Consider the following 15,879-nt stretch of genomic DNA (forward strand, 5'->3'; position numbering starts at 1 on the left):
GCTTGCAGAGTCCTGTGAGTAACCGCTCTCCACACTGAGTGACAGGAGGAACATTTAGAAATCAGTTCTTTTGACACTTTTTAGTACTGGCTGACAAGTAACTGGTAGGAGATAGACTGAAAGGCACACACTTAGTGAGGGCGAGCAGCTTGTATTTGACATGGCAGAGCAAGGGATGCTCAGAAAAGGAAAATAGATACAACTTAAGCAACAGGGTACAGATAGATCCACCGACATGTGCTTCTTCCTCTTAAACTTTCCAGGCTTATCTGAAGTAAGTCACATTCTGCCTTCAAAACACATCACCTTCAAGCACCCTGAACTTTGCAGGATTTAGCAGACCTGGATGGCCCCTGCTACAGGGTTGCAGACATTTTGTAAGTGTTACGGCCAGAATCAGCTTTCTCAGCCACTCAAGCTTTTCCCATACAAATCCTCAGCCCTGAGGCCAACATTGCATTGCACAAGGTTTTCTTCCCCAGCCACACTTTACATCTCAGCTGCTCTAAGTGACCACGGCTATTCCCTTCCCGGTTCTTGCAAACATTGTCAGTCCCAAACCCTCCAGTCTCTCCAGTTGTACAAGCTGTGAGTTACACTTTCCTACCTGAAAGGCTTGCTGTCTGGATCAGTGTCCTTGAATCCCATCTCTTCAAGTTTGCAGCGCCTGTACAGCTCGTAGTGTCGGGTGTGCGTCTGCTCTCTCAAGTCCTCCATGTTCACTCGGATCAGCATCTCCCGCAACTTCACAAAGTCACAGTGGTTTTCATTTTCAACTGCAAAAGACAGACCAGCCACAGAGAGAATGTTAAACCCAAGATCCAATTCCCCCCTTTCCCTGGACCCCGGCCCCAGTTCAGCAAGCCCGAGTTCTTCAGGCACACAAGCAGAACTCCAAATCAGCCTGCACCAAAACACTTTGCTGAATTGGGGGTGAAACCATCCCACTCCAACACACAGGCACCAGTTCACGGCCTTTCACTGGATTTGCAAGATCTCTGGGCTGCCCATCTGTCACAGAGCTCCTGTCTCTCCATGCATTTCTGCACCAGCAAGGTGATGATCCGTTTGCACACAGGATTTCACTTCCCACTCAAATCAACTCTAAATCCGAGTCACCAACCAGGGCTCAGACAGGCAACAAAGTCGCAGTTTCTAGTGGCGGCGAAAAGAAAGGTTATGAGAAGACCCCGACGGATATGCTGTACCCTTTCCATGCCAGCTAACCTCACAAAGCAGCCCTAAACCCCTGGCTCCTGGCACTGAAGGGAGGCAGCACACAGAGTACAACATGGTTTCCCATAACAACTTCTATTCAGAGCAGGGTCTGGTGTGCCATGGTCAGCCCCAGGGTGAGCAAGCTGTTCAGCCTACAGCTAGAGGGCTGCACGCTTCAGTGCAGGCAAACAGTTTGGGTACGATCAAAGACAAGGAGTGGAAGTTCTTTCTTCAGGATGCAACGGCAAGCAGCAGGCATCTCTGCTGCTAACAGACAACTCCGCAGCACGCCTCTGGGGACACGGCAAAGCACTCCAGCTGCTCCCCTTCATACCCAAGCAGCTGCCTCTGCAAAGGGGCAGTTCAGGGCCAGATCTTCCAAGTCTCTCTGGTACGCAACTAAATGTCTTCAACTATCTGGTCCTAGTTTCCTGGGAACAGCAAGAACCCAGCAGGATCCACATGAAGTCCAAGACTTCCCAAACATATCAACTTCTTTCCTAATTTTGAGTTATTTGCAGTATTTTCCTCTGGTGTACACAGCTGAAGACAATTTGTCTGAAACGGCTTGAGGGTCAGCTTGTATTTTTGAGAAAAACTTGATGAGTTTTGCAGAATTGCCCAGCGAATGTTCCCCTGCAGCTTGCTGGGCCATTCTCCAACCGGATACACAGCTGAAGCCACAAGCAGACCACCACCGTCTCAACCCTGTACTTCTCAGTACTGGTTGGGAAAGCAAGCACCAGCCCTATCTTTGGCAGCTTCAGTACAGCCTGGGTTGCAAACACAGCCCTACCCAAACTCTGCTCTCCAACAGAAAGGAGTTTTTGGCTGACTTCAGGGGGGATCGCATAGTTAAGCTGCATGTCCACGATACCAGGACAAAACATACCAAGCAGTCAGCATTGAATTAGTTCTGTTCCCACTTCAAGTCAAGATGGCAGAGCACCTGCGGACCTCCCCAGAAAAACCCCCACCTACTTGTTTGCATTCAGGCTTGTGTGCGAGGTCCAAACCCAATCACTCAGCTGGCCAAGCCTTCCCCGTTGCTCATGCTTTTTTGGTAGCAGAAAAGCATATTGAACATAGAACGGAGATTTAAGTTTTCATTTTTCAAGCTAGTTAGTGAGCATCTCCGAGTAACATTACCCTGCTCTTTACCAAAGCCTATGGCTAACTTGACACCACCACCCTCCGGCCAACTCCCCTTCATGTCTAGATCTAGGTTGCAAAGTCCTGATTTTGAGAAGTCTTCGAGCCGTGACCTTGCTTTCTCAAAACAGATGTTGGTAAGGACCATCAAGAAATCAATGCACCTTTCATCAGAATGAGACAGCATGACAAGGTTTTATTTGTGCTTTCGGTAACATACCCTGCACAACACCCCAGGGGTACTGCCTGGCTTTTGCCATCTTATTGCCAATCTTCACTTCTTCAGTGCTGCCAACTACTGCAAAAGGAAGGTGGACCTACAAAAGGAAAGAGACAATACGGTTAGGGATTTCCTTTGTTGCCTTGCCAGGGATTGTTTCTGAAGAAAGCTGTTTACTGTGGCAGCTGTCCTGGATTTAAGTTGCTTAAACGTCATCTGGTGTTTTAGAAAGAGCAACAGGACAGTCAAATAAGAAACCTGCTCAGACTTGAAGTCCAAAATTCTGAAGTCCTAAAATTACAAGAGATGGACAAGTTTTTCATGTAATTACAAAGCATGACTATCTTAAGCACAGAAGCAGTCTTACACACCAGAACTGAATTTGAACACTGACGAAAAAGAACTGTCAAACAATAAAAAAAAGAAAATAAAGTACCTCCTCCCAAGGAAAACAGACTAAAAATTCAGGGGGTTTCTACTGCTCGAAATAACTGCTAATGCTTCCTCTTAAAAAGGGCAAAGCTGTGAGCAAAGGGAAGAGCAGAGGGGACCCAGCCCTGGGCCGACACGTCTGAGTCACTGAGCTCTGCTACGTCCCAGTCTCTCCATGGGTGTGGTGGCGACAATCCGGGATCTACTCCCAGTAATGCGGCTGCTGCCAGGAGAGAGCTGGCCTCTGCCACCAGCCCACCTCCACAGCGCTCTCCCTGCCTTAACAGCATCCAAAAGGGCTGGACGCAAGCTCTGGGAGAGGGTGCTTTGGCAGCCAAGCCATGGTCACAGGCTGGGTGGGAGGGGAAGAAGTCAAGTGTCAAAAAAGATGTGATTAACTGGCAAAGGAGTTTCCCAGCAGCCTGGCTGCACCAGAAGAAGGCAGACATGCTGCACCCTGACAGAGCCATGTCCCTTCTCTGTCCCAGCTTCTCCCTGTTAAGAACACAACAAATCAGGAAAAGAGGCAATACACAAGTTCGCAGAGGGCCTGATATCCAGCTGGACATGACAATTGCCCATCTACAAGCAGTTGTGCAGGGAAACTCACAAAAGCCTTGAACTTGCCAGGAAATGGCTTAATCTTGGTGCCTCTGTTCCCTGTAAAACCACACATAACTCAACCTCATCCTTGCACTTGCTTTTGAGTGCACTTACTTTGGGGTTGGCATGTCCTCTTGAGTATTACGTGCCCTGCCAAAGCCATTCAAGGGCCCTGTCTGTGCTGCTGTGATGCACGTCACTGCCAGAAACCCTCAGCTCAGGTTCTTCCCCTTTAGCTTCAAGTCAGGCCCATGGGAAACAGTTGTTTCCCTCTGTAAACCCCACCACAACATTTGCTCTACCCTAGTCCTGTCTGCCCACAAATGCCACCCCTAACGCTAAAGGAAGGGGAAGGAGGTAAAGGTCAAAGCCCTTGCAGCTGATGGCCACCAGCCCCACTGAGAGCTGGAACATCACCGATGACGCCCCCGCTCTCACCGGAAAACGAAACAAAGGCAGAAGTGAATCACCCCCCACTAAGAAACAAGTGGTCGTTTGGGACAGGAAACCCAAACCCCAGCCCTGTGCCCTGACCGTGTCGGGGCCCTGCCTCCCATCCTCTTCCTTTCCCAAGATGGAAATACTGTAACAGGGGAAGGATATGAAAAAAACGCTCAGAGAATCATGTGCCATACAATGAAGTATATCAGGCCAAGCAGCCCGCAAGTGACAGGCTGTCCATCTCCAAAAGCCTTCTGGCCAGCCTGATATCTGTGCTGCAACTGCTGTTTTAAAGCCAAAAGAAACACGGCACCCTGTGCCCTGCTATCAAGGATGGGTCCACATAAACCAAGGCAAGCAAACCCCCCCAGAAAAAAGAACATACACTCATCGTGGCATTTATCTCAGCCACTGTCTCTTCATCCGTCGGGAACTGGTAGATCTGGACGCCATTGCTGACCAGCTCACTCATGATTTTACTCTTGAACTTGTGCAACTCGTTTTTTGCAATGGTGTCAGCCTTGGCAATGATGGGGATGATGTTCACCTGCAAGACAAAAACAGCACCTCCACGTACAGGACTGCACATGTTGCATCACCAGGAGAGGATGGAGAGCAGCATGCAATCTATAAGTGCCACCAGCCACCACCTCCCCAGCAGACCACCTTCTCTGCGGCTGCTGCTGACAGCACCACTGCCTTAGACAGGGTTTTCAGGCAGCAGCGATGATGGCCTTAAAAAGAAGTCAAATGCAATCTGGCAACATGCTATTTCCTGTCCTGTTGTATTTCCCTCCTCATCCAAATTGGCTGGACAGGAAATGCTGTCATAGATTACTACAAGCTGTTCTAATTAAAAACAAGAAGGAGAAGAGGAAATTACCATCTAGGCGCTTCTCCTCCACGCCACAGCAGGCGGGATTACTGCCAGAGAGACACTCAGACAATAGCCTCTCATGGGCATTTGCTCGGGTGTTATCAGGGACACCCGAGTGGGCAGGAGGGCTGCTGTTACCCCAGTGGCAGTGGAAGCAGATGGTCCATATCCCTCCAGACAACACAGGGAGGAGGCAGGCAGTAACACAGGCACACTTCCTCCACCTGCATGCCCTCACACACTCCCATACACCGCTGTACCGCAGGACTAGGGTCGATTTCTCCCTGCACAGCTCTAAGACAATCATCCAAGAGAACCACATGATGGGGTTAACCCAGAAATTCAAGGTAAGTTACTGACTCTCTTCCTTAGACTGCTGTTCGCAACACTGGCAGGAGGATGGCAAACCGCACCACCACGTAGGAGCTGAGGGGAAACAGCACAGAACGCTCAGCGCAGCTGAACAGATCAACGCACACAAGCACCTGCTTTGCTAGGAGAGGGCAAGAATCCGTAAGGACAATGAATCCTGCTTTCTTTCCCTTTCTGCTCCCTCCAGATGGACAATTTCTGCTTTTGATCTTGCAGGATTTGCTTTTCCTTGCAACAGCAGACAAAGGGTAGCAAGGAAGATGCCGATATTGACCTATATGAAGGGATTTTAACTACAGTACTTGAAAATCCTCTTATGTTGCATCTCTTAATTCTGTTCAGAAGATGGCCTGGAGTTATTAAATCCCCCTCTGCCAAAAGATAGAACATGAAGGCCAATTAGCTCACTTTAGATAAATCTCCATAACCCTATTTGAAGTTGAATAGGGCAGGGATCCTTCTCCATCACCGCATAAAACCTAATCGATAAGCCACTCCAGGAAATAAAGAGCCATCGTCATTATCTTCTGCAAAATCAGGATCCAATGAGCCAAAGGTGCAAGGCGGACCAATTTAAATTGCTTAATCATGATGTAAAGCAACACAGAAAGCTCAGTTTCAATACTGGGGTTTTACATTTGTACCTCCATTATTTTTCCTTTAAGAGATAAAATCTTCTAGCAATTATTTAGTAAAACACTGGTTTAAACCAAGTTGATTCCCATTCTTGCTAGTCATGATGGTAACAGAAAAAGCACATCTCAAGTAACATATTTATTCAGATTCTTCTTGTTTATCAGATTACGGTTAGAACAGCATTACATTTGCCATAGAAGATCAAATCGCTGTTTGTAGTCAGAGCACCCAGACACAGCATTTTGATTTGTTTTTCATTGATTAGTAAAGTGACCTGAAGTGGTTTAGGCATACTTATCTCATACACACTTCCAAATCAGGTTTTGTAAAAGAACCTAATTAATCGGTTGGACAAAGTGGAACAGAGATGGCAACAGTGTCTTTAAGTACTAGAACTAGCAGGTTTCAACTTCAACCTCTCATTTTTATTTATGCATTCAAGGAGGAAAATGCACTTTTCTCTCTTTTTCAACAGCTAACTGATCTTTCAGTTGTGAACAAATCTGTCACCGAACTTGGCTGAGTTATCCCCCACAGTAAAGCAAAAATAGTGGTCTCTTAATGCATCCTCATAAATAGAGCTTCCTGCTTCCAGACTACTAACTTTATAGCATAGCTTTTGAGCAAGCGGCCAAGTTTCCTAACCCATGATGGGACTGGAAGAGAGTAGGAGCTCAAACTCTTAATAAATCTCTGCAGCATATGATTCAGTGAATAATGACCCATTCTAGCAGCTAGCCCAAGGTAAAGTTTTCACTTGGGTTGTCTGCAATTCCCCGCTGCTAGAAACAGACAGTATTTTTCTGAGCATGTTTAACTAAGCCTGTAGCAAGACCCTAAAAGCACTAGTAGGGCCACACGAGAGTCAACATGAGCAGCAAGTACCTTACTGTCAAGCTTCTTCATGGTGACCAAGTCTAGGGACTTCAGCGAGTGTCCGGTCGGCGCAATGAAATACAGGCAGGCGTGAATTCTGGTGTCGTGGTAATTGAACAAGGATCTTTTGATCTTCAGCTCTTCTTGCAAGTAGGCTTCAAACTGTGCATCGATATATTCTACTATAGGCTTATAGCTGAAGAGAGAAAACAGGGCACAGAGAAAACCAGGGCATTCACTTGTGTGGGACAACACAAGTCACCGACTGACTCTCAGGAAGCTTCACGGGTGCTCTGCCCAATACAGAAGCAAATGCAGCTCTTGGGACCCTCCTACAGTCCCTCCTTAGCAAGTGTGTGTTTCCACTTGGTGCACAGGGAGAGTATTATGGACATATTAGCTAAATAAACTGGCAAAACCCCTGGACTTCAGGCAGATGGAAACCACACAAGGCTTTCTGCCTGAAAAACAATGTGTTTTACAGTCTGTGCAAATGAAGTCTGAGCTGCTGCTCTGCCAATGTCACTGACTATAATCCAATACAAGAAAATTTAAACGTGAACCCACTGCCTGCCCTAGCTAGTCCGAAAGCTTGTTTGTGATCTTAAAAACAGGAAGGGAGATTCACAAGGAGATACAACGTATTTTTCAGGAATTGCTATCTGTAAGCAAAGCTCAGGAGACAACCGCATCATTTGGGCACTTTTGGGGGACCATTTTGTTAGAGAAAAAAATGCTGCTACAGTGTAACATGCCCTGATCTGACATTGTGCTCCTGGAAAGGTAACTTTTCAGTTTGTTCCTCCCTCCACCAAGGGCAGCCTCAAACCCTGCAGCCCAAGGAAGCTCTCAAAGGAGGGCACCGAACCCAAGGCACCAACATGACACCGCCACTGTCTTCAGCGCTGGATTCACAACCGTGTTACTGCCCTCCCGCAAAAGTAGTTGTGGGGAATAAACAGACCCTCAGGAGTTTTCAGGTCCTCCAGAAACATCCTCCTGACAGGCAGCCAGCAAGGCTCTGGTCTGGCCCCTCTGCTCCAGATGCCAGTGCAGCTGTTTGAGCAGTTGCTCAAAACCCTCGATGAAGCAAAGCAGACTCTCGCTTGATTTGCCAAGCAAGAGCTATAGCAAGAGACAGAAGGTGCTGCGTGAGGGCTGCCGACACCAGAGAGCCATGCAACAGTACTGAGTACTGCTTGTTAATTTGCAGGCACGGAGGGTATCATGAATAGCACTACGTGAGTTTGTAACACCACTGCTGCTCTGGTTTCTTAGTTTTTGGAAATTCTTTCTCTGACCACAAGACCCCCCAAAACCTCAGACAGAGGCATGTTGCAAAGACAGCAGTAAGGAGACCATATTGCATTGGGAGACCATATTGGAGAAAGCACCACAAAAAAGCAGAGCAAAAAAGGACTGAGAGGACTCCAACTAGGAGCACAGAGAAAATGCCACCCACCGCAGCCATATGTGTCAGGACACAGCAGGACAAAAAGCTATTCCCTAAGCCCTGCTGCCCTGTGACTGCCCCTCTCTCCAGCCACCAGAGAGGGAAGTCGGAGGGGCTTCACCACCAATACTGTTGCCTCTTCTTATCTGCTGAATGAAGCAAATGCAAAGTGACCCGGCAGTAACAAGCTGCAGAGCATCCCCGCTCTAAGCACCTGCTCCTCCTCCTCTGAGCAGCTTTTGTTCTCGCCCGACAGCATATGGCAGTGTCTGACATGCAGAGCTGTCCCTCCAGCCGGCAAGCGCCCCTCACCGTTTTGGCTCTGTAGCATTATTTAGGAGCAGGAGCCGCAAAGCAGGGGCAACACTTGCATTTTGGTATCAGGTCAAGCAGCAAGGAGGCATTATAGACAAAGCATTGCAAAATCTTATTGAAAAGTCTAGAGAGTTTTCCTTATAGAATAGGAAGCAGAATCTGCTCAGTCTCCATGTTAACAGGGATCTCGGTGGAAACTTTGATGTTAAGTTTGTGTTTTCAAAGAGCTTATGCTGTCTGTCTCCCTGGTGCCCCAATAGCTTTTGGTCAGCGTACACACTGGCAGCCAGAGTACCCCCACTTCGCAAGACGCTGAGAAAGTGATTGCAAAAACCCTCCAGAGGGAGCTGGGATTACTGCAGCGAGGCAATGTATGGCTCTAAGATATAGGAAATGCATTACTTTCAGTATTAGTAAGACTAGTTTTAACACTACAGCAAAAGTCCATATGGGTGGACACAAGGAATTGCGTAGGCTGCCCAGAATGTTTACTTCATGCACGCAACATGAAAACCAGCATCTAAGTAAAACCCACTTTGACTCAAACATCGCAGGATGGTGTGACCAGGAACTATCGTCCGAGTCCCAGCTCCCTAAAAGATGCGATGTTATTGCAATTTGAACTCATGCTTTCAAATATTTACATGTTTCAACTCAAGCAGACTTCAACTGAACTGCACAGAGACACTGAAGGCAGAAACACAGTTTCAGTTCTATAGTTTAGCTGATCTGCTTGTTCTTCACTTAAGTTTCTTGACACTTCTACGTGTCTCACAGGGAGAATGATGCTACCTGCCACACATGGATTAGGAAACACCCCCAGGAACAGCGAGGGACCTACTCACCACACAGGGTGACACCCTTCTGATCTCAGAGCACATCAGCGCAAGGATTCCTTCTCCTGACAGAAATAAATTTACCTGTCATCTTTGTTAATTTGATCGCCAAATCCAACTGTGTCGACAATAGTCAGCTTCAGACGGACATTACTCTCCTGGAGCTCGTAACTCCGGGCTTTCAATCTCACACCAGGTTCATTGTGCGTCGCAGGTTCACTTTCAAACTTCGTATTGAACAGAGTGTCCATCAACGTTGACTTGCCGATGCCAGTTTCTCCTGAACAGAAAGAAGGCAACGTTAGTGTGGTCCAATTACTTTTCCTCATTTCATTCTCAGGCACGTTTGCCAAGGTAAGGAGTTATTCCACTTGGGTAACAATGGAATTGGGCTATGTGCACATGGCTAAGAAAAATAATCCCCGCAGGAACAGATGTCTTTTGAGACAGTCCCCATCTTTACCAATCCCACAGGATTGAACCAGAGACTTTGTGGACATCGGGAGGTGACAGCAGCTCTGGCTTCTACTGCTGGGCTCCGAGTAATTTCCTCTGCAGGTCACACCGCCTGGGTCTCTGCAGCACACCTCACAGACATGGTATGATCAAAGATCAAAGCACCACGCGCTGGGGATGGGAATCCAAAATGAGCCCCTGCTACGCAAAAGCTGCTACCTTGACAGATATCAAGGTAATCCGAACGCCTTCAGAGCTAGAAGTTACCACCGGCAGGTGAAGAGTTAGGCTGCTGTGCTGGGAACAGCAAGAGAGATTTATGGACTGGATTTTCAAGGGAAGCGTAACACAATCACAGGCACGGACACTGAAAGGGGCATCACCAGAGACACTGAGCACCACTGACCTCAGGGATTTTCCACTATTTTGGGGAAGGAAAGGGGTTTATTTAATTAACACACACAGGGGCACACAGTCTTTTCCAATACTACTACTGTTCATGTTTCCCATGGAAAAATTGGAGAGGATGAGCTGAGGCTTAGGAGACTCCCTGAAGAGAAGGTACTAAGCTTTAAGGAAGGCAGGGACACACACACACACAAAAAAAACCCCACGAGAGTTTTAAGAACTGTTACTTGGACATTTGCTGAGTGACCCTCCTTCTTGGAGAAGGGAAAGGAGTCCTTCCATGATGAACCAGCAAACGGCTGCTGCTGCCAGAGCTGTATTGCTGGCCTTGCTACACCAGCAGTACAAGACAAATTATCATTCCTTTCCCATATAAGCATTTGCTCCCAGTGGTCTTCAGCTGTTGCCCGTGGTTTTTACCTTGGTATGACCTGACTGATGACGCAGGCTCCCTCCTGCTTGATGGCATGAAGAGCCCCAACCTCCCTACCTTGAAAGCAATGTCTGTATGCAGGACAGCAAGAAGCTGCTCTTAATTGAGAAATACCTAATTCTCTTTTTAATAGCATAGGCTAAGTCCTAGTTCTGATGTGACTTCCTTTACAGAAGCAAGTTGTAAACTCTCTCAACTCCAAATTTGATTCTCAAGGAGGTATGCTTTTTTTTTAGCTCAGTTTCCATTTCTTTTCCAAGACAATCACAAAAAAAACCCCACACTCATCGTGGCACTTGAACAATGGAAATTTGAGGCAGGGATACATAAAAAAGTCTTTAAAAATCTGAAATAACACACTGCTTTAATATTGACTTTTAGAACTATTACAGGTTCACTAATCCCCTGTGCAATTAGTAACATGGATGAAAACATTAGCCTAAAACCCATTTTTAAGTCAGAAGTGTTTGCTTAGCAGTTACACTCACAAATTGCTACTGTTACCCATGCTGTGAGCACGGGGTGGGCTGAGGTAACATCCTGAAGTTGCTCCAGCGGAAGAGATGCTGGCATTTGGGACAGAGCCCCTGGACTGCAGTGGGCAAGCTCTGACATCTGCATGTCAGGCTTGTGAGGGGTCCTATCCCAACCTGTTAAACACCCCAAAATCTGAAGAAGTGCTGAATAACAAAAAAGCAAAATATCAAGTAGGAAAGGGGAGCCTGCATCTGGGATTGTCCTAAAGCATCTAAGCTGTATGCAGCTCTCCTAGCATGAAACATCTCTCTCAAAACATGCGAAATACCTCCTTTGAATACCTCAGAAAACCTTTTAGTATTTGTGTCTAGAGAAAAAATACACTACTCAGCAACTACCCATTGCTCTGTGATACACGACAATTCATTTTGCTGCCTTTGACCATTTTCCTCGCTAGGCTCAGGAAGGTAAGCGATTACTTACAGCCCAGCGAAATAATGGAGCAGAGATATGCTTGTCACAGCATTCCTACCCTGGGAAGCTGCAGGACATAAAGCAGGCTTTTAAAAAAGAATGAAAAAAATGAAAGAAGGGGAAGACAGAGAGTATACATGACATTATAGCTCAAAATTTAGGCCCACATAAAGCACAACCCACGTGAAAAGATCCATCCCAAACTGATGGCACAGCCTGTTAATCTCTGAAACTACTTATTTCAGTGAGCTCCTGATATGAATGCAGCGCTGCTGCACGCTGTGCTAGACAGGCTTTGCAGCATTTTATCCACGCAGACCACAATTAAAAGCCTCACACTACAATGCCGAAGTTAATTGTTTCCTTTCTCAAAACACAATTTCTCAAGTTTGCTTTTGTGCTTTGGGCTTGTTTGTTTTGTTTAAAAAAAAAAAAGGGGGGGTTGTGTGGAGATTTCTATTCCTTGGACAACTGCGGCAGTTTGTGTGAAATTTTTATTTTGGGGAAAAAAAAATGGCCGATCAGCACATTTTACAAGACAAAAGAGTTAGACCCAATTTTTGTGTTAATGGAGACATACGAAGTCATGCTAAGAGAGGAATACTTAGTGCAAGAGAAAAAGGCAATTAATTTATGCCATTTTGATCAAAGAGCTGCCTGCTAATCGGGCTGCTCCCTGCTGAATTTTAAATGGTTTCATGCTGCTAGAAGAGTCACGTGAGGGTTGGTAGCCTGAGCGTGCAGAAGTACAACTATTCTCTTATCTCCTTCTTCGACATCCAGAGCTACAGAGAGGAGTCTAGTTCGCAGGATTTCGTTTCAGACAGCTCACGCTGCACTGCAGACAAACTCTCAACTACTTGTAGAAAAATCCCAGTCAGAGGGTTGTGGGTTTTTTTCCAGCTAATTAATGTAACGAATCAAAAGGGACAATACTCCCTTCTTGCAGGTTTAAATGAACAATGAATGGAAATATGATGTTTGTAGACTGCTCTGCCAGAGTAAGTAAAACCCACCCTTTTCGTCAATTCACAGAACTACATTCTGGAGGCATCTTGAAGAGCTCCACCAACAGGTCAAAGCTGTTTTGGCACACAGCTCTTTAAGGCTGAGCAACCAATTTCCAACTGCACAGTATCCCCAGAGTGCCAAGCCAGCAGGTATCTCTCTCCAGCCAACTGGAGTTGCCTCCCTATGTGACAACCTCTCTACAATTTGGGAAAAGTAACACGGTAACTCAGGCTATAAAACTAACTTGCAACACCCAGATTAAATACAGGAGAGAACAGGTGACACGCTTTGTTCTCAAGTACATCATTTGGAGACTAAAAAGGGCATCGTTTCCAACTGGAGAAACTAAGAACATAACGAGACAGGCAGGCAAAGCCTGGAAGGGAAGGAATGCAATTTATAGAGAAACAGCCTCCGCGCCCAACTCAGAAAAAGACAGATTTAAGTTAACATTCTTTTAAAAATACATTTAGTTCCCCAGTTAGCTCAGTTTACTTATGGGGAGCCCTTGGGGAAAGCAGAACTTCAGGACCATCAAAAGGGTGGATTTTTAACACCTAGAAGTTTCCATGTTTTGACTCAGGGAACAAGGTAGAGCAAAGGAAAAAAGGGATACTAGATTTTACTCTGGAGCAGCTCTGGGAAGAAACTGTTACTTCCCTGCCACTACAGTCCCCACAGGCTGAGATCTTGCCCTTCGCAGGAGGCAGAAGATGCTAATTTGTGGATACATTTGTACTCTTTGGCATGAGCTGACTACTCAGCGGCACAAGGTGACTTACCCACGCAGAGGATGTTGAAGCAGAAGCCCTGTGATGTTGACTTGTTGACCAACTGATCAGGGAGGCTGTCAAAGCCCACATGGCCAGACAAGGACAGGTTCCTAAGGTCATCGTTCTGTAAGACCAAGAAGAAAGGCATTTAACAGGGTTGCAACACCTCAGTCAGGCAAGAAGGCTGTGCCTACTCCTGTCAGAATTGTGTAACAAGACAGAAGTTTTCAGGACACAGGGTCTTTATGTTTTAGGTTTGCCTCCCAAATGTGCTTTCCTTTTACTTCTACCAAGCTCTCTGCTGTGGGGCTCCAACCCGAAGGCACACAAAACACCACCAGACTTTTTCTCCATGTCTGTGATTTATCTACCATGATTCTGAACCAAGTTGCAACACCCTAACAGTGTTTCTGAGGCACCAGCATCACATATCCCTACAGTTACCCAGAGATTATTTACGTAGACACCTGGAAGAGAGACAGTAAGACACTCATAGCTGCAAGCAGAACAATTCCTGTTTAATTAGTGAAGCAGCTGAGACTGCCTCCTCCGTGTCCACTGTACAGCTCTCCAGCACAAATCTGCCAACCTCCCGTCTGAAGACTCCCCCAGCAGCGTGGGAGCTTCCGCGAACCACCCAGTGAGGTCAGCTCTCCCAAAGAGCACACAGAAAAGTAACACAGCTTGTGATGTAGTCCTAGTTGCACCTCCAAAATCTATTCCTGATCAAGCTGTATAGGCAAGCAAAGAGCCAAGCTCATGTTCTCCTTGGCTCAGTTTGCAAAAGGGAAGGAGCAGCTCTCTGACTTGCTCTGTCCTCCCCACAGTACAAGGGAAAAATGACATGCTTGGACTTTTGCTGCAACCCTTCAGCATGGCCATGGCAGGACATCGCTCAGATGGAAACACCAGTTCCAAAGCCAGTTCAATCTCTTTCCAGGTTTTATAGGCCTTGACCAGAAGGGAAAACACACACGCATGTTGCTCTGTGAATGCCTTGGTTTACAAATAACCTCACCCAACACGAGTTGAGAATGCAGGGCAACATTCCCAGCGTTTCCTGCGTGACCTAGAAAGCCTACTGTGTAGGTCCCCACGCCTCCCTTTTTTACAGCAGGAAAAAAGCCAAGCCAGGCACCCCAGACATGCAAGTCACCCCCCTCCTGACCCACTCTCCTCCTCCAGGCTGCCCCAAGGTCCTGAGCTGATAACATCTAACACTCCAAGGCCGTGCCGCAGAGGGTAACGGGGCAGCAAAGACCTCACAGAAGGGAGGTTTGAAACACCTCCAAGATTATATTTAGGCCTTTTCCATAACAGCTGTACAGTAATTCACAGAGAGGCTTGGAGAAAGAAGCCAGCCCCATTATCTCTTCCACAGCAAATCACAGTTATGCCAATATCCCGAGCACAGATTAATAATCAAAACAAAACAAACAGACCTCCTCAGCATCCCTAGAGCAGCTCTGCTCTTATTTTACACGATGCTTTTCTCCAAAAGTTTGTTTTATTTAAGATACTAACCTTTCTGCAAACCCAAACATTTCCAGTAGAGTCACTCCATCTAGGCCATACTGTTGAGCTACATTACAGCCATGGGCAGCCTCAGTCTGGCTTAAAGATGCTGAAAGCACCAGCTTCTTCTCCATAAAATCAGTGGGCTTCAGACCAGACATGGAAAAATGCACTCTTCGGTTGTTAAAATAAGAATCAAAAGCAGAGGAGGACTTCCCACTCTCCGCACAGTTCTTGAGCATCCTCACTTCCCTCCTCAAAACACACAGACCAGCCACTAACTGCAGGAAGAAATAAGTTATATCTGAGCCAGATGTAGATGCAAATACCACTCAAACTTAAAAAAAAGCCACAGAAACTCTCTGACAAAGGCAATATCTCTAAGTAAAAATGTCTAAGTCCGTGCCATCACCATACGGTACAAAGAGCTCCTTTTTGCCATGGTGGCACATGCAGCTTGACACCTGTACTAGACACCTAAGCCTTCTTCTAACACCCAAACCAGGTGTGTCTGAAGGCAATACACCATACTGTTCACCTCCATACACAGGACGGCTATTCAGCAGCAGGGCACCACAGAAGCTTAAGGTGATTAAGAGATGCCACCTCCTTCACTCAGGCTGAGTAAAGAAAACAACATGAAAAAAACCATTTACCCGCAACACTGATTTTCCTGGAAAAGCCTCAGGCAATGGAAGGATACCCTGGGATTTATGCATGTTGTGAATGGGTTAAATATTTGTAACATTCGTATTTTTAACGAGCCAGTGGGCTTGGTTTATGATTAAGGGAAGGAAGCTCGGAGCAGATCCCAGAAAGCATTAGGTGCCCATGACTCACAGGCTTCACAGAAAGTGGTGGGTGTTGAACATCTCTCAGCGCAGCACCAATATCTCTTTCC

At 46.6% G+C, this 15,879-nt stretch overlaps 1 protein-coding gene across 1 annotated transcript in view; it reads right to left on the reverse strand.

The window, feature by feature from the left end:
• SEPT11 (septin 11) overlaps positions 1–15,879 on the reverse strand; it is a 23,754-nt gene that overhangs the window by 6,368 nt on the left and 1,507 nt on the right. Inside the window, exons 2-7 of the mRNA XM_009886475.1 lie at positions 13,473–13,587; positions 9,516–9,711; positions 6,837–7,023; positions 4,452–4,613; positions 2,591–2,687; positions 608–776 (exon numbers count right to left, since the gene is read on the reverse strand). Coding sequence (XP_009884777.1) covers positions 608–776; positions 2,591–2,687; positions 4,452–4,613; positions 6,837–7,023; positions 9,516–9,711; positions 13,473–13,587 — 926 coding nt within the window. The remainder of the gene's footprint in view (positions 1–607; positions 777–2,590; positions 2,688–4,451; positions 4,614–6,836; positions 7,024–9,515; positions 9,712–13,472; positions 13,588–15,879) is intronic.

The sequence above is a fragment of the Charadrius vociferus genome, unplaced genomic scaffold, assembly GCF_000708025.1.
Source record: "Charadrius vociferus isolate BGI_N301 unplaced genomic scaffold, ASM70802v2 scaffold676, whole genome shotgun sequence".
Taxonomy (NCBI): domain Eukaryota; kingdom Metazoa; phylum Chordata; class Aves; order Charadriiformes; family Charadriidae; genus Charadrius; species Charadrius vociferus.